This window comes from Polyodon spathula, chromosome 3 (assembly GCF_017654505.1).
Source record: "Polyodon spathula isolate WHYD16114869_AA chromosome 3, ASM1765450v1, whole genome shotgun sequence".
Classification (NCBI taxonomy): domain Eukaryota; kingdom Metazoa; phylum Chordata; class Actinopteri; order Acipenseriformes; family Polyodontidae; genus Polyodon; species Polyodon spathula.
The window spans coordinates 17,400,278-17,423,506 of NC_054536.1; the positions used below are offsets into that span (position 1 = coordinate 17,400,278).

At 37.3% G+C, this 23,229-nt stretch overlaps 1 protein-coding gene across 1 annotated transcript in view; it reads left to right on the top strand.

The window, feature by feature from the left end:
* Positions 1-251: 251 nt before the first annotated feature.
* Positions 252-23,229, top strand: part of cntnap2a (contactin associated protein 2a) — a 471,866-nt gene continuing 448,888 nt past the window's right edge. Inside the window, exon 1 of the mRNA XM_041244554.1 lies at positions 252-761. Coding sequence (XP_041100488.1) covers positions 674-761 — 88 coding nt within the window. The 5' untranslated portion in view covers positions 252-673. The remainder of the gene's footprint in view (positions 762-23,229) is intronic.

Consider the following 23,229-nt stretch of genomic DNA (forward strand, 5'->3'; position numbering starts at 1 on the left):
AAATTGCTCCACCTTACTCCTGAAATGTTCTATACAAAATATGTTGCATGCAGTTAAAATGCACCAATTTGTTTAGTTTAGCTGGATTTATTTGTATTTTGAGCCATAATTAAGACAGTTAAACGAAGCCTTCAAATTACCATCAAACGTGATTGTTTCTCTAGGACCCGGGAGGAATCCTTTTTTTCAGTTTCTCTACTGTGTCTCCAGCGTTCACAGACCGTACCAACTGCGTACTGAGGGGGAGAGCAGGAAGACAAGGCTAATGTCAACTTCAGCACCTGGGCAGCGACCTTCCTGGGACTGACAGTCTTTCATAACTCGTCAAAATAATGTGATAAACAGCACCTGTGCCACGTGAGGTTCGAGGATGTGGTTCAAAGACTTCTTCTAAGATACCTAGCAATTGACAAGGAAGGTAGAGTGCTAGTACGGGCGAGCTTATGAGAAGCATTTGTATTGTGAGTTGCTGTGGAGAAACTGAGGATAGACCGCAGAGGTAGCATCTTCGTAGTTATTTATTACAACAAAACGAAAAAAAAAAGAAGAAAAAAAACCTAAAACGAGTGGGACTGTCTGTAGTGTGTGCTGGGCAACATTCGACTACTTTTGTAGGAGGAAAGCAAGAAACGAGACGCTTTGTTATTGTGTTTGCTGCAGTGTGGAAGTGAAGATGCTGCGGCTTCCTGGACTGACGATAACGCTCATGCTCTGGATTTTCAGCTGCATCAGCAGCTTCAGTGCAGCTCTCCCGGCATCCCGTAAGTACATTGGAGACTGTGCTTTAGTACTCTAGTTCGTAACACTTTCCTGCAGTGACAGTGCAGTACACGATATTGCCAAACTGAAAGCACCAGACGACCTTTTGATTCTAGACAATTTAAACATCCCGATCAAACTTGACATTAACCCGGGCATAGCATTCAATAAATAAATAAAAATTACATGACGTAGATAACACACATAACATAAGGACACGTCACATTGTGTAAAACAATCTCGAGGGCTCCATATGTGCCAATGGTGATTTATTGTTGCTTTATGCAATACAGATATTATATAATATTATGTATTGCTGTATAAATATAGCAGATATAGATGTGGTAGAGTGTGGAGATTTAAAAGATAATTCTGTCTTGAAATAATGTTAACAGGTATTTGAAAAAAAAAAAAAAATGCACACTGATATAAGGATTTTGCTGAAGCATGAATATATCTATTTATTTATTTAACAAGAACTGAAAATACACATGGTTCTTAAGATGACCAAATGCAGCGGCTGTTGAATTGTGTATTGTGTGGATATGTATAGATTGTGCACACTGCCCATGATCCAAACCCTTATAAAAACCAGCTAAACTGCAAAGAAAAAGTGTTTTTCTTATAAACAAGTACCCATATTGCTTTATTTATTCATTGCTGTTTTTTGACTGTTCTTGTGTCTTGTGGTGCATATGCTTTTTAATGATTGAAACATACCCTTTGAGTTTTGAGGTTCAACATGATATATTTTTGTTTCACTGACATGAACAGGAAACATGTGTCCACTATAGAGAGTAAATGCATACTCTTCGAATATTATTATAAATTGAGCCCAGACAACAATGCAAGCAATACTTTTAAAGCCCAGTGGGGAAGACAGTATCACTGGTTGTCTCTTCTATATTTAGCAACACTGTTTTACCGACCTGCTTGCATGTGAATGTATGACCATGAATTATGGCAAGAAACAGTATCTGAAGAGACAGCATATGTTTTGATTCGTTTCCATATAAAACGTGAAGCTCCACTGACTTAATTTGTGCTGACCATGGTGAGAGATCAAGTATGGGCAATGTGCTGTACCACGCATGCTGCTTAAATAGACAACACAGGGCAGATATGTTCTTTAACAGAGATGCCATAGTTGACCTGTGTTTAATTGACCGAATGATGCGTTATAGCTGAGGTGCTTACCCCCTGCAGCCTGCATCCTAATATATGTATGATGCACAATTATATGTACTTATACAAACTACTTCCAGTTTTGTACATCAATCGGGCACTTATGTATGGTTACATTATTTAATTGAGATTCCTTAGATCTTTCTAGACATCGAATAGAATAGGAATATATTTATTTTTATTACAGCCAACTCTGTGGCAAGTGCCTTGGTTTACACGACAGTCTTCGGGCAATACTTTCTAATGCACAGGGAACTAAAGAGCAGAAATGCAATTGTGCTACTATACATAAGTAAAGTATCCGGGACGTACTGTACAGATTATTATAAACTCTTCTGAACAGGTGCACTGTAATTTTCCAACAGCTTCATCTGATGCACATCATGCCCTTGACAATTATTATTATTATTATTATTATTATTATTATTATTATTATTATTATTATTATTATTATTATTATTACTTTTGCTTTCAACCCACTTTAGTTGTGCATTATTGATACACTGGTGGTGCACTTATTTATTTATTTTTTCTGTGGAACGATGGAAAATTAGAATTGAATATTGTGAGTGTGTTTATCAGCTATTTCTACTTCCATGTCTATGTGCAGAAATAAACTATAGAAAGTTTGAACACTATACCTTGTGTCTTACTACTACATACGTGTGTCTCTTGAAAACAAACAGGCTATGCCAACTTTAAGAGGTTGAATATTGTATTGAGAATATCGGTGCTTTTTAACAGAAGACCAGCGACAAGAGTGGACATTAAATTAAGGTCATATTACTGGAAATTATAACTGTAATGTATTTGCCAGACACGATTTGTGATGTTATACTTTTAAATGTTGGTTTTTATTCATTGGATGGAGGCTGAAAGGACCAGTTAGGCAGCTAGGTTTAGATTAGGAACTAAAACAAATAATAAATCACAGTTGTAGAAAGAGAAAATATAGTTTTTTGGCTGTCATTTTAGAGGCAGGGAAAGGGGAAAGCTTTGCATTTTAGACAGGGTTCTAGTAAGAATATTCATGCCCAAATCCAGGTCTGGTCTGTTTCGTACTCACTCTGTTAAACTTTCTTGAACATTCACCAACGAACACATTTGGCCAGACTAATAGATTTCAGGTAAACACAGACCATCGTTTTATAGGAAACAACTTTGTGAATGTCATTGTTTCAAATGTAAATAAGCTTGGCTGTCTCCAGTGTCATTAGCACCCATTTACCAAAGTACAATCCTATTGCTGCCAGTGTGTGTGTGTGTGTGTTTGTAGCTGTGAGTGCTCTGAAACAGCAGTCTGGTTCTCGTGTTTCTCTGGGCTGATCGGTGTGCAGTTTCGTAATAGGTTGGGAGCATGGGTTAGTCAAAGCATCATTAGATAGTACTTGTCACTGTTCCCTATTAAAAGAAAATCTTCTGGAAATGAAGTGTGGAAGTTATGAAAATACAAAACATGGAATAATATAGTATATATATATATATATATATATATAATATATATATATATATATATATAATAGTATATTATATATATATATATATAATATATGATACTGATATAGTAGTAATTTGTGTATCTATTTTCCTGTAGTAAAAAAATAAAACAAAATTTTTTTTTTTTTTGTAAAAATAAAAAAAAAAGCCCTATGGTCTTCATAATCGGACATCTGCAAGCCCCGACCTGTTTCTAATTAAGGAGTTGGTACCTAAAGTAATCCGATAATTAAATATGGAAGTGATACACACGCTGTGATCCAGATTTTGAAAAAATACAGAGTGGGATTACATTTTGTTTCTTTTTTGCACTTATATGGAGGGCCCCCACATTTTTAACACATTATAATACAGCTAACCCTACAGGTTCTATGCACTATTAAATATGACACAACACCTTAATTATTAAGTACCACTGTAGAAGGGAATCAGAATGTTAAAGTTCACAATATTTAACTATTTTACACCAATTGTTTTTACAAGTTGCCTTTTCGTCAAGTGTATTGGATTATGTGCTTGCACCCGGAGAGCGAGTTGTAAGGCAGTATGACCATGGCTCCCATTTACCCCTCAATGCCATTACACTAGCACTTGTATTCTCATTATAAGACAGAACACAAATTGCATAGCCTCTTACCTCTGACTCAAACTGCAGCATTATAACATGCATTGGAAATAAAGCAAATCAATGTGTAACATTCATTGCTGCCCCTATTAGTATAATTGAGCCTATATAATCATTTGATGACCACATTATTTAAAAAAAACAAAAAAGAAATACAAACTAAAAACTCATGCATTTTAAAAGACTGAAAGTAATAAGCAGTATTCAGTTCACTTGGAAACTATTATTAGCAAGACCTGAAGCAATAAACAATCAAAGGAATAATCAATTTCAAGTGTAATTTGTGAGCTTATCTAAACTTAAACCAGTTGAAAATGATGCTTTCACAATGGATAAAGAACACAGATAAAAAGTGAGTTCACAGAACATGTCTCTGTTTTCTGCAGCGAATTATACTTGTGACAGTGTTGTATTTTTACAAAAATATATTGGCTTGGAACAAACACAACAGATAATACTTGTTTTAATAATTGATGATGTAAGAAGGACTGCCAAGAGAGCACTTGAAAAGTTAATTAGCTGTTAGGAGATGCTTTTTTTTATGCCAATGAGATTCAGTGAATATATTACTTTAAAAAGTATTCTTTATAAGCCGTAAGAGTTGGCTAAAATCATTTTAGCAGCATCTTCAGTGGTATATTTTCTTTAAAATGTGGAGGTTTATCATAAAATACGTCTCATTGCTAAAGCCACTTTGCTACCTGTGTCCATGAATATGAGCATGCATTAATCATACGCATGGCAATTACTTTTCTAAACACAGCTTAGCTGTTCCTGGTAATACCCAGACACCTGGGTACGTAAATATGAAGTTTTATAATAAGTAAGCCTTGAAAATGCAATAAGAGCATATTTTGGGAATGTGCTTTTTTTGTTGCTGATTTATTAACTAGATTTAAAAGGGAGAGTAATTCTGATTCTTGTTCATGCATTGTGTTTTATTATTATTTTATTTATATACCCTATAGAGTTATTTATGTATTCATTGTTATTTTTTTATTAATTTCATGGCCGGATACTAGTACATTCTTTTGTTTTGATTTCTACTTTTTAATTCTCAACCAACAAAATAGGGTACCTTTGATCCATCTAGTCTTTGTTACATTTCTATGGTGATACATATAGGAAAAAGGAAATACAAAACAAAGGTAGTGACCTTCACAGTGACTGTATGAAACTAGGATGAGAAATTTCTGTAATGAGTGACTATTTAAATTCATGTATAATCCCTTCTAAGTGTGAGTTAATGTAGTCTTATCTATGAAGACAATATTAATAATTAGTACCATATAGCTCTCTATGTTACTGTCCTCAGTCATCCTTTCAATATAACAGCTGATTAAATAAGGAGGAGAATCAGAACTTGAAAGTAGAAACTTGTTTTACACAAAACAGTTGAAACTGGAAAATAACATTATCTTGGGTTAGTGTGGCAGGGTGGTGCTCCAGCACCTGTAAAATTGTTTAATTATAAATACAGTTTTTGCTAAATAAGTTTATGCTCGATATGGCTGGGCACGAAGTTGGAATTCCCTCCCTGCCTAATTCAAATCCGCCTGAGGAATGTGGCCAGGCATTAAATGATTAATTGGTTATCAATTAACCCTGGCCACACGCCTTTAAAATGAGCTGAAAAGCCTTTGTGCTTGTTCTACAAGCAGGGATATAGACTGTCTGGGAAAATGAGTTTGGCTGTTGGATCCTCATGACTGTGTGTTAACCAGAGTGAGAAACACACAAAAGGAAAAAAAAAAAAGATATTGTTATTTTGATCACCTTGTGTATGCTGGGATTGTTGGAACTAGGATAACTGTATGTATACCAGGATTGCTAGTACTGCTAGAAGCAATAGGGAAAAAGCTTAGGGGATCACCCAAGTAGAGAGAGACGGTGTCAGGGAGTCTGTTCCTTTCTAGGGGAGTAGTGCTCGACCGCTGTTTGGTCAACTTTTATTTTCTAGTTGTTTTGAATAGTGTTTTGTTTTGTATGTCCTGCACTAGGGGTCTAAGGCTAACATGGTTGGTACCCTAGTGGTGGCCACCTAGCCTTGCAACAACTTATATTGTAATAAAACCTGGACGCCCGAGAGGCATTTTCAACCTCAACTGCTGTGTCTCTCTTGTCTATCAGCACATACCCACGTAGTAACAGAACACCCTTTAGTTACAAAAAAAAGTACAATTAATTACATGATAACCTTGAAAGGTGTGTCCTCACTTTCGATGGTAATCTTAGGACCTATTGACACTGAACACTGCATAGCAAAAGGCTTAATGCATGACTGCATTTTTAGATAAAAAGTTTTTAAATGAATCATTCACACCAGAAACAACAAGAAGTAACACATACTACAGTATGTCAATCAGTCAATCAATCTTTATTTTATATAGCACCTTTCATAGTAGACCACCATTACAAAGCGCTTTACAAGACACAGTAACAAGAAGAAAATCCATAATACTTTAAATACAGAGAAATGCATAATACAGCTTGTGGGCAGGGACATAACGGGTCAGCAGGTAGAGGAGGTACTCGGGACCTGTGTGATGAAGGGCATTGTAGGTGAGCAGGAGAGTATTGAAAATAATACTGAACTTTACAGGTAGCCAGTGCAGCTGGGCAACATGGGGGGTGATGTCATTACATTTTTTACACCTGGTCAGGATCCTGGTAGCGACATTCTGAACTGGCTGCAGTCGGTTTATGGTGCGTGCTGGGTGACCACCATATAGAGAGTTGCAGTAGTCGAGTTGAGAGGAGACAAATGCATGACAAAGTATCTCTGAATCCGGGTTGGAAAGGTAGGGACGGACTTTGGAGATGTGTTGATGATGGTAGAAGGAAGATTTGACCACAGAGGAGATGTGGGCATCAAAGGAGAGGTTGCTGTAAAGAAGTACACCAATGCTTCGTACTGTGGGGAAAGGCAGCAGCAGACAGTTTCCGAGGTTCAGGGCAGCTATGTTTAGATTCTTAAGTTGAGTTTTAGATCCTACTAGAAGAAGTTCAGATTTACTAGTGTTGGCAGACACCCAAGCCTCGAGAGCCGGACCATGGCAGAGGGGCTTCCAGGGTTGAGTTTTAAGTAGAGCTGGGTGTCGTCAGCATAGGAGTGAAACATGAGGCTGTGTTGGCAGATAAGGTGACCCAAGGGAACCATGTAGATATTGAAGAGAAGGCCCAAGAACAGATCCTTTGGGGACACCACAAGTGACTGGGTTTGCAATGCCACTGTGTTGAGCATAGAAAACAGATTGTATGCGTCCGGATAGGTAAGAGGACACCCAGGAGAGCCAGGTTCCAGAGATATCAGCATACTTCTGAAGGCGGTCAAGAAGAATGCCATGATCTGTGATGTCAAAAGTGACTGTTAGGTCAAGAAGGACAAGCACAGATGGTGCACCAGCATCAGCATTGAGCAGGAGATCATTCACAATCCAGAGCGGAGCAATTTCAGTACTGTGATGGTAAAATGTAGTTCAGTAACAGTTAATCTTTTAGCAGGATGAAACAGTGTTTCATTATAGACATGCACCAGAATAGACAAGAAACCTTATGCCTGTGCAAAGCAGAATTGCATTATGTGTCCTTCCATTTAATTCCATTTATTAAAAAAAAACAAAACAGTGTATGATTTACACAAAGTGCAGTGTAAAGTGCAGTGCAGTATTTATTAACTTCACCAGTTAACTTATTAACATTTTAATTAGCTTGGGCTTCAATGTTGGCACAGTGAAGTTTGTAAGGTGGATGGCCCCTGCATTTTTACTTGTTCTCTTGGAAGTGAACTGCAGTCAGCACCCTCTTATCCACCTCTCATTAATCCATCACTTTCATTTAGCCATTGGTCAGTGCTATAACAGATTGATTGTATTACATCACAGATAAGCTTCACTGATGTTTTCTCACCCGGCCTGTATCTTTTTGTCACACCAGCACTATATTATTAACTGTTATTATCCATCCCATGACCTGTGCCTGGGTTAAAAACAAACATAAAGTGGTGCAAGTAACCTACTAATACAGTACAGTATGTTACTTTATTATGTAAGTTTTACCAATTGAAAAGTCATTCGAAAGATTGTTTTTTTATTTGTTAACTAACTGAACAAAGTTAAGTGACAGTCTTGTATCGTTTCTGATATTGCATTTGATAAAGTAAAACGAAGTGCAAGCCGACATTACTGCTGGTATCATAAGTGCACTCATGCTTTATATTGTAAGTACAATACATTCTTTTTAATGTTTTTTCAAATTACTGCAGTTTTCAGTGTTGCAAGCTCTAGGTTTGCTGATTTTGTTTTAATGCATTTTTCACTAAATAAAATTTAAATGCAGCACAGAAATTGCTTATGTTGTTTTCCAGTAGTGTAACTTAAATTGAAATATAAACTGTAGGCATGTGTAACAGGGAAGTGTGACATGTGGGGTTGTCACTGAATAGTAATGAGTCAGACACAGAGCATTGGGTGTTGACACACCACACAGGCGCACAGATTTAATTACAACACAAGAGCTGCCACTAGGGTAATAGTGTCATATTTAATAAAAACTAAAAACAAGGCGAGGAGCCTACTGCACTATGAAACTGTCTCTATACTGTTGCTCCTGAAGTCCTGGCCTCCCAGCGACTTCGGGTCATTGCGACCGTTCTGGCTGGAGAGAGCCTTCACAGGAACTGTCATGCAGTTGAAGGGTTCCATAGAAGTTAATCCTGCGGAGCGGACACTCTCCTTTTCGATGTCAACAAAGCTCCCCTCTCTGTAGCATTGCGGTGCAGTCACCTCAAGCTGTGGCGCAGACACCTTTTGAGTTTCGCGCAGCCTCCGCGGGCAGGACCCCCAGCCAATCCAGACCTCCCAATCAGCTCTGCGCCAGGCGAGCCTAACTGCTAAATTGGTTGCCTAGTAATGCATCTCCTGTGCCGTGTCCCAGCTGCACACATTTGCGCAAGAACCAACGACAGGGCCCTCCGTGTCACAACATGTTATTGTATATTTTATGTTTAGAAATTACATTTTTATACAAAATGTATGTGCTTTCAGTGATTATTTCTGGTATAACAGCTTAAGGTTTTTGCTTTCTGGTTCAACATCGTAATCTAATGGACGTTTCACAAAACCATCCCTCTCATTTACCTGTCAGGGGAACAGGTGATGGGAGAGGTCGGATAAACGAGAGCTGACTGTTCTCACCCCATGACAGCACATACTGTATTGACCTTAGTGATTAAGACCCGAAACGGACTGAAAACCACTCTGCCGAGTTGTGCTCTTTATTGGGTCAGTTCAATACTATGTCAAGCTATTGTGCTGTTCTAAAAGCTTTATACCCAATTTGTCCAACCAGCTGCAGAAAGCAGATGTCTTATTGTAAATATGTTGTATAGTAATGATGCTAAACATTGTATCAAGGTAAGGTATGCATTTATATTTAGAAATGACACCGCAAGTTAGAACTAACACCACAAACTCCCTTAGCTGTCGGTCATAAACAAACAAAAAAAAATCGGAAACAGTCAATGCAACTAATGAAATCGGATATATTTCTCCAGCCTAATGAGGAGAATTATTTATTTTTATTTGCAGTTACAATTTAGTTCCTTTGTTACTCGGTATTACCCTCCTTGTCTATGAACTAAGAAAGCATTTTTTGTTTTCATTAGAGACTGGCTGAAGATTAATGTACCTAATCTCTATGTGTAAATTAGGTTTTCAAACAGCTTAAAAACAAATTGAATATATATGCAAAATGGAATAGCAATATTTGTCTTGGCTGACACGATTTCATTTCCACCTTTTTTCGCTTGATTAACTTGTGTGAATCAGCTAGAATGGCATAACATTAGCAACATTGCGACACATTTGTCTAAGCATTGTCTGCTTATGCATATTAGCTGGCTGCTACACACAGTGGCTCACAGTTACATTAAATATGTTTATACTGAATATTACAACGGAGAGTCACACTGTAGTGACTCATCAGGATTCCACGTTATTTATGTCAGACTGACATTTTGGCAATAAAAAAAGTAAACTTTACCAGAATAAAATCAATACCACCAACATGGGTAACAGTAGCTGTTAATGTTGACTGCTGAAACAGAGACTTTGAAGTTAGAGCTCTCTGTTACGCTCAAGTAACCTTGCTGCTGATCTTGTGGTAAGCTGCTGCACTTTTGGTATTTAGGGAGCAGTAGAAACCTAGTTTGCCTGCGAGCATCACAGCGTTGGGCAAGTTGGGAAAGACACCAGTGTACTAGCATATCTAATTTATGCAACACCCTTAATAAGAGTACGATAATTGTAAGAAAATTGTTCCAGACTTTGCATTAAACTCTGCTCAGTGACTTCTGGCCTTGATGTCAGCCTCACTCGAGAGGATTATTGGTTTGACACTGGCATCAACCTACAGTACAAGCCTCCTGGCTTGAGGATCTCCACCTCATCCTTGTTTCTTTATTTTCTTTAATTATTTAAGTCTCCTTAAATTGTTTGTTACACGTTAAACTGTTGACTGATGTTGACTTTTTTTTTAACAACAGCCCAGAGTAGATTAAAAGAAATATCAAACTTTATTACATTTTTCACATCTGACTTTAAAACTGCAGGGTCCAGTTCTATATAGACATAGTCATTATCACTATAGATACCTTTGTAGACAGTCTTGAAACTAAGACAAAAGGCTATGTAAAAGTGGTTATGACTATTGATTTCAGTCCTTTTGTATGCTTTTGTCTAGTCTTGTAGGTGGTTCTGTGTAACTTCAATTGAAGACATTTATTTGCAGTGTCTGTGATCTCACTGAAAGGACTGTTTTATTGACTTTTTGCTGAATTTATGCTATTTCTCCCTTGTTATTCTCTACCAATTTTATAACTTCTTAATAGCTGATGCGCATTTGCTGAAACCGTTGTGGTTTTCCTCTAGTGAAATATTGAATGCCACAGACACTACTGATAGGCGAAATCTAATTGTATAATAGAGGCATGCCAATAAAAAGGATACTGTACACTTTAATGGCCCATCGGTTATTTCAGATTAGTTTACATGCAAGTATACTTAAAACATGTGTGTCTGTGTTTCTTTACAGCTCTCATCAGGAGGGGGGGGTCAGGGTGTATTGAGATCCCTTGCCTTTTCCATAGGTAGCAATTCTATAAATAGCTGTAATCAGTAGCTCACAGTAAAGAATGAGGTTGCAGTAATAAATAAATAAATAAATAAATACAAAATAATAATTTCAATAAAACAATACATTTATTTATTCAACCGGGTACCAATAAAATGTACAGAACAAATTCTCTGCAAATCGATAGCTTTATCATGTATTGTTGTGGCTCAGTAAATCCTGTGTACATCTATAGCATTCTAATTCTATAGCATCCAAATTCTTAAATCTTTGCTCCATGTTCCACAGTGCCTCTGGGCTGAGAGCAGCAAATTAAGAGAATACTCACTTCAGGACTGTCTGGCGTTGCCTATACTCACAGTTACTGTTTGTAATAAAGAAAACACTAGGGGGGCTGATGTAAGGATAGGTGTAGTGCAAATAATTGCGGCTGCAAAATCCGAATTGCCTAGCGGCCAGGCAATTATGTTGCACTGTGGCCTATGTAAGCTTAAGAGCAATGAAAATTACTCAACATGCACAAATAATGAGCTGAAATCATGATAATGAGGGTCACAATGAGCTAAGTGTTGAATTGACAACAGAACTGGCAGAAGGCACAGGTGTCATTGTTCATCGAATCAACAGTATGAAGGTCACTCTTGAAATCAGGACTTAAAGGATGTGATGCAGTAAGAACACCTCTCTTAAGAACGGGGAACAAGACTAAACAGCTAATATATGCACAAGAACACAGAAATTGGAATATGAAACATTGGTCAAAGGTGCTTTTGACTGTTGATGGATAGACAACAACACCTATGACCTTTGCCAGTTCAGCTGTCTTCTTTCTATTTCTTATGGATAATATCTTAAAGTATTGCTCATCCTTGTTAGAGAGAGGGGTCTTTCAGTCCTGGGTTTGTCAATTACAGATGATGTTTCTCTGTACTTGATATTTATGCTTCGGACTCCACACCTTGGAAATCGAGTAGTGCAAGCTATTTCACTCAATGTTTTTCCTTCTTAATGTTGTTATAATAGTAGAAAATACAAGAATAGAAAAATGCAACGTCATTAGCGCCATTCACTCACTCACTCATCTCATTCATAAAAACTACACAGGAAGTTTGGTTTCTGAAAATAGGCATCCATGTATTTAAAAATCTATTTTTATTGATGACATGGGATGGTTATATAAAATTTTTAATGAGATATATATGACTAATTTATTTCAATAATATCTTTACATAGCACCTTTCATAGTGGACCACCATCACAAAGCCCTGGTTACAAGTCCTGAACGTTAACCACTGGACCACACTGCCTCCTAACTTTAAACAAGTGATTGCAATCTAGATGTGTATTACATACTTAACTTACACTCACTTTGCTGAGTACACACACCAACTCTTAGATTGCTTGTCCTAAACACTGTCCATCGTGAATCAGCTAATAATTTGTGTTCCACCAACTAACTGCATGCATCTCTCTGATCGGACAGTTCAATACAACTCGTTCTTATTATTGGTGTTATTAATAGTACTGTTCTTTTTATATGCATGTGTCAATGGAGTTTCTCATGTTCATTTTTGTTCTGATGTTCCTTGTTCCGAAGGTCTGCCTGTCACTCAGAACAGGAGTGAAAGAACAGAGGGAGTGATTTGGACCCGAGAAGCAACGGTCACAGTTACTTTAATTTTTATTTCAAGCTTTGCCCAAAGTCAGTGGGTAATTCGAACTGGCCGCATATGTATGTATGTATATATACATACTCACATTTTTCTTCTCATCATTATACAGTATATTTAAAAACAAAACAAAACAATCTCACATTTTATGTTTCTCCAGAATGAAGTATTTATGTTCAGCGCCTACAATGTGCATTACAACTGACCACAAAAATGTGTCATTTACTGGGATCATGTGATGTGATCAGATGGCATCCCAGCTGCCACATTAGCAGCTCTGTCATGTTCTGCCCTCTGTAAAACAGACAAAGTAAAAAACAGCGTGCTTTTATAGACCATCTTTATAGTCTCTCCATCACAACATGCATTCCATTGGGAAGATTACAGCAGTGAAGGTCATAACAAGAAGGAACGCATGTATTTTTTCCACCTGTTGGACAATTCTAGCTGTGATGTGGTGAAGCCTGTTCAAACAGACTGGGAATTAGAAAGCTATATCTGGGAAGCCCTGGACAAGTATCATCAGACCTTTTGATAACCCTGTCAATGTTGTCCTTTCATCACTGAGTGATAAATATGCACAAAATGACACACAACTGTGCACACGTTTTTTTTTTTCCCCAAATAGTAAATCTAATAGAGTAGCTGTATTGTTTTCTTTCTTTCTTTGAGCTGCCGCACTTCTCAAGTATGAGGCCATGTTATGACAGGGTCCATTCTGCAAAGAAAGTAGAAGGAACGGAAGGTAATTAAAGGTAGAATGCACAAGGCTTATGGAACTGGAAACACCAGGGTTGTGAAATGCCAGGCCAGAGTGCATGCATTTTGAATGAATCCCATTTCTAAAGGGCGTGCTTGTGTGTTTGGTTTGAGTTCTTATTTGATTTGGTATGTTCAGAACTGCAACACAAACGAGTAACCTTTCCATTAAGCAAATGTTTCTTTAAAAAAAAAAAAAGAAACAACAAACAACAAACAAACAAACAAAAAAAAACATAAATCTTAATCTTTTAATAACGACATATTTGTCCTTGATTTGCTTTAGCACTAACTTATCTTGCTAACACACTGATTAATTTCCTCATATAAAGTAGTGATTAACTTTGTTACACTACTAACTAATTAAGCTACTAACTTAAAGGATGTTCAACTAAATGCCCTGTATGACAAGTGAAAATGAGTGAAGAAAGTGTCATTGGAAACCAGTTAAAGGTCGGATATAGCCTTCGAGAGGCAACAAAGTGCTTTAAACTTAGTAAATAACATAAAAGGGTTGGGATCTTAATTAATACACATTGTATGCCTGCCATAGGCTTTTTCCACCTATGTAATGGTAAGCTTGAATATATAGGTTCAGCTCATTTCTTGGTTTCATTTATGTTGAACAGACGACAGTTACTTATTGTTTGAAATACTAGCAACTGTGGCACACGAAAAAAGTATATATTACTGTTTACCTAGTGTCTATATATATATATATATATATATATATATATATATATATATATATATATATATATATATATATATATATAATATAAAAAAATAAGCCACAGGTTTACAGAGAAATTGACTGTGGAATTTGATACTGAATGGGAAAAACCATGCTTAAACTACTCTATTGCTGGTATTTCTGACAGAGTAGCCTTCCTTACTAACTAAGAACATTTCCCTTAAACTTGGGGTAGAACCCAAAAGAGAGATATTTTCCTTGCTTCTGTTCTAAACAAAGATGGAATGGGCATGATACTGGCCTGGCATTGGCCTGGATGTATAGTATAATGTCATCATAATAAGGGTAAAACAGACAGACGCTCTTATTGGGGAAAATGCCCCGAGCCAACTAGCAATAAACGAGCCTGTGAACACAGCTATCTGCTTTCAACAGGGAATTTAATCAAAGTCTATTTCAGCTTGCCATGCTGATCTGTATATTCCACCTCAGGCAATAGCAGGTAACACAGTCCCAGTGAAGTTCCAACTTTGTCTTAATGCTACTGTAGTAGTGACCTGTAATAGGATGTCCTCCACTAGAGAGCAAGCTGTTGTTGACAGAGAAAAAATGAAATGCCTGTGCTGTTGCTGTCTGCACAGGGTCTCATTCTGTTTTATGTATGAATCCTAACACTATGGTCAATCTGCACATACAGGCCCTCTATTTAAAATCCTCTGTGTAGTTAGTTACAGTACACTGCTTCAGTTCATACAGTAACATTTTAGCATGGCCCTTTCTCAAAAAAAAAGTGTAACGTGAAACTAATTGAGGGGCTTATTTTCATGATATAACTAGCAGCGGTACACTGTTTAGATCTGTCACTATTCTGATGAGTAAATACAGTCATGGAGTGTGTCACAGGACAGTAACATTTATGAATACAAGGTTACCTTTAGCTCGTTCCAGTTGCATTGCATCCATCATTGTATTTATTGCAAAATACAGGCCAGACTTCCTAATTGATGGTTTTATAATTTGAATGTGTTGGGCTCATTTTCACCTGTTTTGAATAATCTGACTGCTGCACTTCATGTATTGCCCCACATTTAAATAAGTACTGACAAACAAACTTGATTTTGAGAATACTAGGCTTGATTTTATTCATAAAACCTGACTTGTTGGGGGGGGGGGGGGGGGGGGGAGATATTTAAATAACTCATCAGTTAAAGTTTTGCGAACACTGCCAATTATTGTTAGACAGAAAACCCTGTATGTGAAGTTTTAATGATTATTTTGCTTTGTTGTGTGAAGAGAGGAAGGACTTTCAGTGTGATGATGTAATTTGAGGGAGAAGGTAAAAAAAACAAAACAACTATTGACCATAAACAGCATCACAGGGGCAATAGTTGGATCTATTTTTGGTCATGTGATGAGGTTTTAACCAATCAAATGCCAGAATTTCATAACTATATACCGTAAAACTTAAATTAAACGCCTCTGCCTTTGCCAGCAGATGTGGCGCATATTGGAGACTGGTTATTATTTGAGACCGGCGTTTGTGTTAGATCACTAGCTTCACATGCTTCTTGCGGTCATTGAGAAGACGCTAACACACAACCTCGTAGCAACATCATAACTCAATTTAAACATTACAGCAACTTTGTTAAAAGGTTGTGTGTCAGTGGGAACTAAGTAACAGTTTTATTTTATGACAAAATTTGATTGTATTTTATACCCTCAAGTACAAAGAGAAAGTATTATTATGGTCTTTTTATATGCACTGGTTAAGAAGGATATGGCATGCAAAACACTGGAAAATGATCAAGCATAAGTACAAATTTGGATTGCTTTGGCACTTAACAAAACTGTATCTTGAACTTCTGGAGGGATCTCTAAAAGCAGTAAGAAGGTGGATATTGTGACCAGAGGCACATTCCTGTGACGGGGAAGGGGGACGGGTCTGTATCACAATATATACACCTACCCCTTGTTGTGTCGCCCCTCGCTTTGCTGCAGATTATCGCAGTCCTGGAGTTGGCGCCCCTTTTTTACAGTCTAACTGCGCATGCCTTAGCTGCACGATACATAGACAATCTCACTTAGAATTACTGTTTGTTTTATTACATACTGCACATCACAAACTAAAATATACAAAACAGTTAAAAACAAAGCATTACTATCGTACTGTTATCATGTACAATAACACAAAGCAAAAATCTACTTGCTGAAGCAGTTTATTAAGCAATGTACTAGCAAAGGATACTTTCAATGCAGCGGTTTGGGCATTTGAGAAAGGAGAGGAAGATTAAATGAAATGAGACTTAAGTTGATGAGAAGCAATTACCCTCAGCAGTACGATGCTTTTTATAATGTTTAAATGTTTAAAAAAAAAAAAAAAAAAAGATATATGTATATTTGTTTTTAAACAGTGGTGGTATTTAGATCCACTACAGTGCATATCAATTGAATAGATCCTTTGTATGTTTTGTAACTTAATAGAAAATATGCAAGCTGCTTTTATAACATATTTCCTTTAAAGATGGTTGCATCAGCTCTTATTGGGGCTGAACTCCAACGTTTCACAAAGTGTTTCCAGTATGGATACGGTGTACTTTGTGTACTTTTTATACCACTTTGAGTGTGAAAATATTACCAAGAACATATATCCGTTGTTTGCAGGGATGTTTATCAACTTCCACATCAAACGGAATGTCAGTCTCACCCAGGAGGGGGGCTGATCTAATCAGAACTGGTTCACCCATCCCTGTTTCCCTGTATTTTATTATGCATTACAATTAATTTGTGAGGTGTCAATCATGTAAATTGCTGCTAAACAGCATTTTTAGAGGCTGCTCTGGGCTTAGCTGCTTGCAGGGCTCAGTTGGTGATGGCAGCAGTGCCCTTCTTTCCTGTTGTGGATTGATTAGCTATTCCCTGTGGTTCTTTGCACACTCCCCCCCAGCCAGATTTCCTACGTCCAATGTAAAGATTGCCTCTAGGCCAGTTGGTTGGATTTTGTGTTGTGCATTGAGCCTATTTAAACCTGTGTAATGCAATACTATGCTGTCTAGATGTTCAACACTGAGGACGCTTTCTACCAATGACTCACACTATTGTAGCTACACCTTTTGTACACAGGCATTGACTTTCCATGCTTTTTACCAGATTTCTTGGCATATTGCTTTGAAGAACTGTTGATTCAGCTGCCAACAGTGTTTACAATTATGCGAAAGAATTAAACTGCTGAGCCATGTCTGATCATCAGTTATTCATAACGCTCCCTCTGGAAGTATTACTTTATTAAAATCCAGTGCAGGAGAATGACGCTTTGAAACAAACCACCTCCAGGAAAAAGCTTGTTTTTAGATCAAGTTTGTTGTTATCCAAAGCTTCCATTAATGTATAAATTATCCTGAGGGCAATGTCTTAATTATATTTGTATGACTTGGAGGTATAGCTCATCAACATTAATCGTGGCAGTCAATGCTGAAGAATTAACGCTTGTTGAGAAGCAGTATTTGATTGGAAGGGTCCCTTTGTCCTTCAGATTGGTGTAAATGTTGTCTGCCAGTCTATCAGTTTCTGCTTGTGATCTGATAATCTTATATACTATGGCCTTGACAAAAATGAGCACATTTATTTCAAAGATTCCTGTCATGACAAGATTTCAGTGTCACTTCTACACCTGGATTAGTACATCCATTTGATGGTCTGCCCATGCCATGATACTTCCCCTGGGGGTTGTCATTTTGTAAGTCATGTGACAGTAGTTTCTTGCAAAGAATAGAAACAGGCTGAACTCTACTAGATACAAGATCTCAGTGCATGTTATATTACAGGATTTGAACATTTTTCAGAAAACTGCAATGTGTACAAATAAGACCTTGTCTGTTTTATGGCAAAAATGCAATATTGATATGATATACATCTTTTTTCTATACTGCACGACTATTCATAATTAGCATAACACAACTGATTACTCTAAGATTTTATTTAATATAGTACCATACATTATTGATACTACTGAACATCAGTAAACAGATTTTTTTTTTCAATCTGTGAAGAGATTTATGAATTAATTCAGTGTATGCTTAATGTGTATTCAGTGTATGCTTTTTTATTCTAAAATGTGCATGTCATTTATGACAAATGTAGCAGTTTATTATTATTATTATTATTATTATTATTATTATTATTATTATTATTATTATTATTTATTATTATTATTATTATTATTTACAATATTAACTTACATTGTATTAACCACAAAACAAAATGTGGCAAGTGGCTTTTGATCCAGTGCAATGGTTACAGTACCTTTTCCAATTTTGCAAATAAATATATACTGGTAATACTCATTTCACTAACCTTTTGCACAATTAACTTCAGTTTACTTTCTGCCTAGATGACATGCTCTCGTATTTTTATTTTATTTTTTCTATGGCTGTATTTGAAGGTTCGTCAGACGGAATCACACACTGGAGCAGGGTATAATATCCAAAACACTGGGGGGCTGGGGAGGGGGGGAGTACCGCAGTTGTAGTGCTTCAGTAAAATATGTACTGAATACCTAGTGAACAAGACAGTGTAAGAGAAGTGCTACGGTAGAATATGTACTGAATACCTAGTGAACATGACAGTGTAAGAGAAGTGCTATGGCAGAATATTGTAGCAATCTCAGTTCCCACAGGCAGGTGCCTCACACAGGGCGAGACTATCCACACACAGGCAGAGGCCGGGCATGAACCCGGGACCTCTCGCACTAAAGCATAGCGCCAATACAGCTGTACAAGATCCGGCTCCCTTGCAAGGAGCGTATATCGAGCTTATGTCTTTGTATGTGATTACGTCACCTACCAGCCCTGCTGCTGCCTTCCCCTGTGCATGCTACACTCTCCCCTGTCAGCCTCAAGTCCGCCCTGGACTTGCTCCCCTCTCATAGTCCGATGAGTGCGTGCTGGGGTACCTGCGTCCACTTCTGACACCAATGTAGTGATCTCGGTTCCTGCAGGCAGGCACCTCACAGAGGGCGAGGCAATCCACACACAGGCGGAGGACCGGCTCAACCCCGGGACCTCTCGCACTAAAGCATAGCGCCATTACTGCTGTACAAAAGAGCCGCTCCCTTGCAAGGAGCGTCTATCGGGCTTATGTCTCTGTATGTGATTACGTCACCTACCAGCCCTGCTGCTGCCTTCCCCAGTGCACGCTGGAATATGTACTGAATACCTAGTGAACAAACAGTGTAATTAAAGTGCTATGGTAGAATATATTCTGAATACCTAGTGTACAAGAGAGTGTAATTAAAGTGCCATGGTAGAATATATACTGAATACCTAGTGTACAAGAGAGTGTAAGAGAAGTGTTAAGAGAAGTGCTATGGAAGAATATGTACTGAATACCTAGTGAACAAGACAATGTAAGAGAAGTGCTATGGAAGAATATGTACTGAATACCTAGTGAACAAGACAATGTAAGAGAAGTGCTATGGAAGAATATGTACTGAATACCTAGTGAACAAGACAATGTAAGAGAAGTGCTATGGTAGAATATGTTTGAAACACACAAAATATACGGTAACACTAATAATTTTATTTTTTGAAAACTGAGCACCGTCTGGCCTTCCCCCCTTCAGCTCGTGTTATCCAGAGGCAAACCTTTAAATCCTTCATTCTCCATCTCGACAGCAAAGCATTGTATAGCATAAGCTGTACTGAATGAAATGTCTCGAAACCCTCTGCTGTCTGGGATTTTTTTTGTTAAAGCCCAGACTGTGCAACTGTTGTATTGTGAAGCACAACCAATCTCCATGGTCACTTAACAAGTGTAAGTTATTATTATTATTATTATTATTATTATTATTATTATTATTATTATTATTATTAGTAGTAATAGTTTTAGTAGTAGTAAAATGTGACTGATAACCTGCATGGAACTGTGACTGTTAATAAAGCTTTGTTGCAGTTGATGCTGCTCCAATGCAAGCTTACTGTGTGTGCGTATGTCTGTCTGTCTATATGTGTATGTATGTGTGTGTGTGTGTGTGTGTGTGTGTGTGCGTGTGTCTGTCTGTCTGTCTGTCTATGTGTGTGTGTGTGTGTGTGTGTGTGTGTGTGTGTGTGTGTGTATGTGTGTGTATAAAATCGCAAGCAGCATCAATTACGTGTGAATAAACGTGTGTTTTTATTGAAATTATAAAAACATGAATGAAATATTTTATTCCATTTAAATGAATTACCTGTAAAATAGTAGGATTTTCAATCAAATATAAACAAGTTTGGTGATGTCACCAGTAAATTATGCTAATTAGTACCATTGGAGGTTTGAACTTTCCTTCGGTATACTGTGCTATTACACATTTGTTTGTGAGCTTGTATGTTTTGCTGCTTCCCACAAGACATTGAAATGAAGTCAAGAATTCCAATTTAGTAAAATAAACAAACATACAAGTAAATACATTAAAAAAAAACAGAGGTTCATACTGCACCAAGGAGCTGCTTTATCAAGTGCTCAGCCCAGAGAGTTATTGCAAACATTGCCACTTTAGTTAGCTGCTTGGCAAGGTGTAATAACAAAAACTGTATTGCAGGCTGCACCGGTACATTTCTGCAACTATTTTCATCATGGTCTAGTGGACATCAAATTTTGCATTCTCTTCAGTCAGGCTGGGACATGTGCCTTTTCATTAAAATGTTTAGAGCTGTGTCAAAAGGGAGGCCAAACATTACCACAGTCCGCTGGAAATAAATGACCAAGAGCATTTCTCTCCATTCTGAATTCATTGCCTCACTTGACTTTTTGCTATAGGTTATTGATCATAATTGAGTGCAATTTGCGTTAAAGTACTTGTGTGTTTGTCTTTGATCGGGACTATCTCTAAGCAGCGCATCTTGCTTTGGCAGATTACATTTGTTTAGATTCATTATTCATAGGCACAGCACATGTTATACTCAGTTTGAAAGAAAAATTGAAAAAAAATTTTGAAAGCAAAAAACTCTTTAAACCAACTAAATCTGTAACACATTTTTGTGCCATCCCTTACCAACAATAAAAATAATACTGCTTGGAGTACATATGTGCTTATGTTTTCTACACAGTGGTGTTAACACCCTCTATTGTCTTCGATATATTACAATGAGTGTTGAGTTATTAAAAATGTGACCCCTGAAGTACTTATCATGTCTGCTGATAACTGCTTCTCAAAGCTTTTATAATAGTCCATCATAGCCTTTGCACTTAGGTATAAAATGATAAGCCTCAGATTTTATCAAATCTCTGAATATGCGTGCACCGGCTAAATGTTTTTGAAATGCGATTATTATCCAGTTTTAATTCAAGTAAAGCATTGCTGGATCTAGTTAAGGAGGTTGAATGAAGGCACGACAGTCTTCATGTACTGAGCACTTGAACTTGCTTTCGAGAAGGAAGTATGACTATAAGAACATTTACCAATGATAGGAGGTCATTCAGCCCATCTGTGCTCATCCAGGTCCTAGTAGCTGATTCATCTAAAACTTGAAGGATCTAAGTGATTCTACCTCAACAACATGACTAAGTAACCCATTCCATACCCTCACCACTCTCTGTGTGATAAAGTGTCTCCTTCCTTGTGGTTTAGAGCTATCTCCACAATGTCCCTTTGGTATTGGTGTGTTCTCAGCAGTGTATTATACAGCCTTGTCATAATGTCCTGAGGTTTGTACTCTCTATGTTTGGGCTATATACCCAAGCACTCTATTTGCATTTTTGGTAGCCACTGCAAGTTTGCGTTCTTCTAGGAAATACATCTGAAGTTTTTTTTTTTTCTTGAAAAAATACATTGTTGAGAAATATATACAGTGTAGTTAAAAAATATGATCAACAGTCAGAGTTTGCAGACTGCAGTCTTACAAGAACTTGAATACCTAGGTGGAATTTTTTTTTGCTGTGTTTTTTTGTCTGTGCTCCTTAATTACCAGGAGTGCATCATTGAAAAGAGTACAAAAGGTGTTCACCAGTTGTTTGTCCTCTAATAGCTATGAAGTGATATTTGTCAGCTCCATGTACTTAGGAACAGTAACAGTACATTCAGACAGTTTAATTGAATATCATTAATCACCACAGTGTCAGTACCTAAGGTCACGACTGACTGTATGTCACGGCTCGACCTTGAACCCTCTCGGTAGCGTTATCCTGGTAATTCTACTTAGTCAGTGAAAAAATACCACTGCAGAAGAGACCATGCTAATAGAAAGTTTAGTGCCACTATCAGTCAACGTAAATGCAACATTTAGATTCAAGGCGAACAATATTTGTGACACTGATCCAAAATTTTGTTTCTAACAGACTGTCATTCACATTATCCATGGTGATATTAAGAAAACACCAGAAGGATTATGATAATATGGAGTTTAAATGGATTTATATATGCTGCTGTTCAGACTATTGGAACAGACCCTAATATCTTCTGGTCTATATAAACATGTCTCTAACCAAACATGCATGCAACTAAATAATGGAATTTAGAATCTAATTATGAACATTATTAAAAATAAAATACAAAAATCGACTGCAAAAGCCTATTCATTGCTCATGGGTATATTAATATTTCAAGTGTTTTTGATACCGTCTTAAGATCTTGGGAGATTTTATAATTTTTGGCAAAACACATTTATGTCATGGTGCTTGATTTTTAACCTTTTGAAATAGTGAGGTTTATTACGCTTTTGTGTCAAGTACAAAGGATGATAGCAAACTGTAGTGAGTCAGCACCCCAAACTCAGTCAGAACTTGCAGTCATTTACATTTGTCAGTGGCTGTTTCACTCGGTATGAAGCAGAACACTGCATTCTCATTGTGGGAACAAAAGCAAAGGGCTGATGCACAGGAACATAGAGCTTTTGAGTGCTGAGTTATGGTGCTGGACTTTTTAGAAAGCCCCCTTTGCT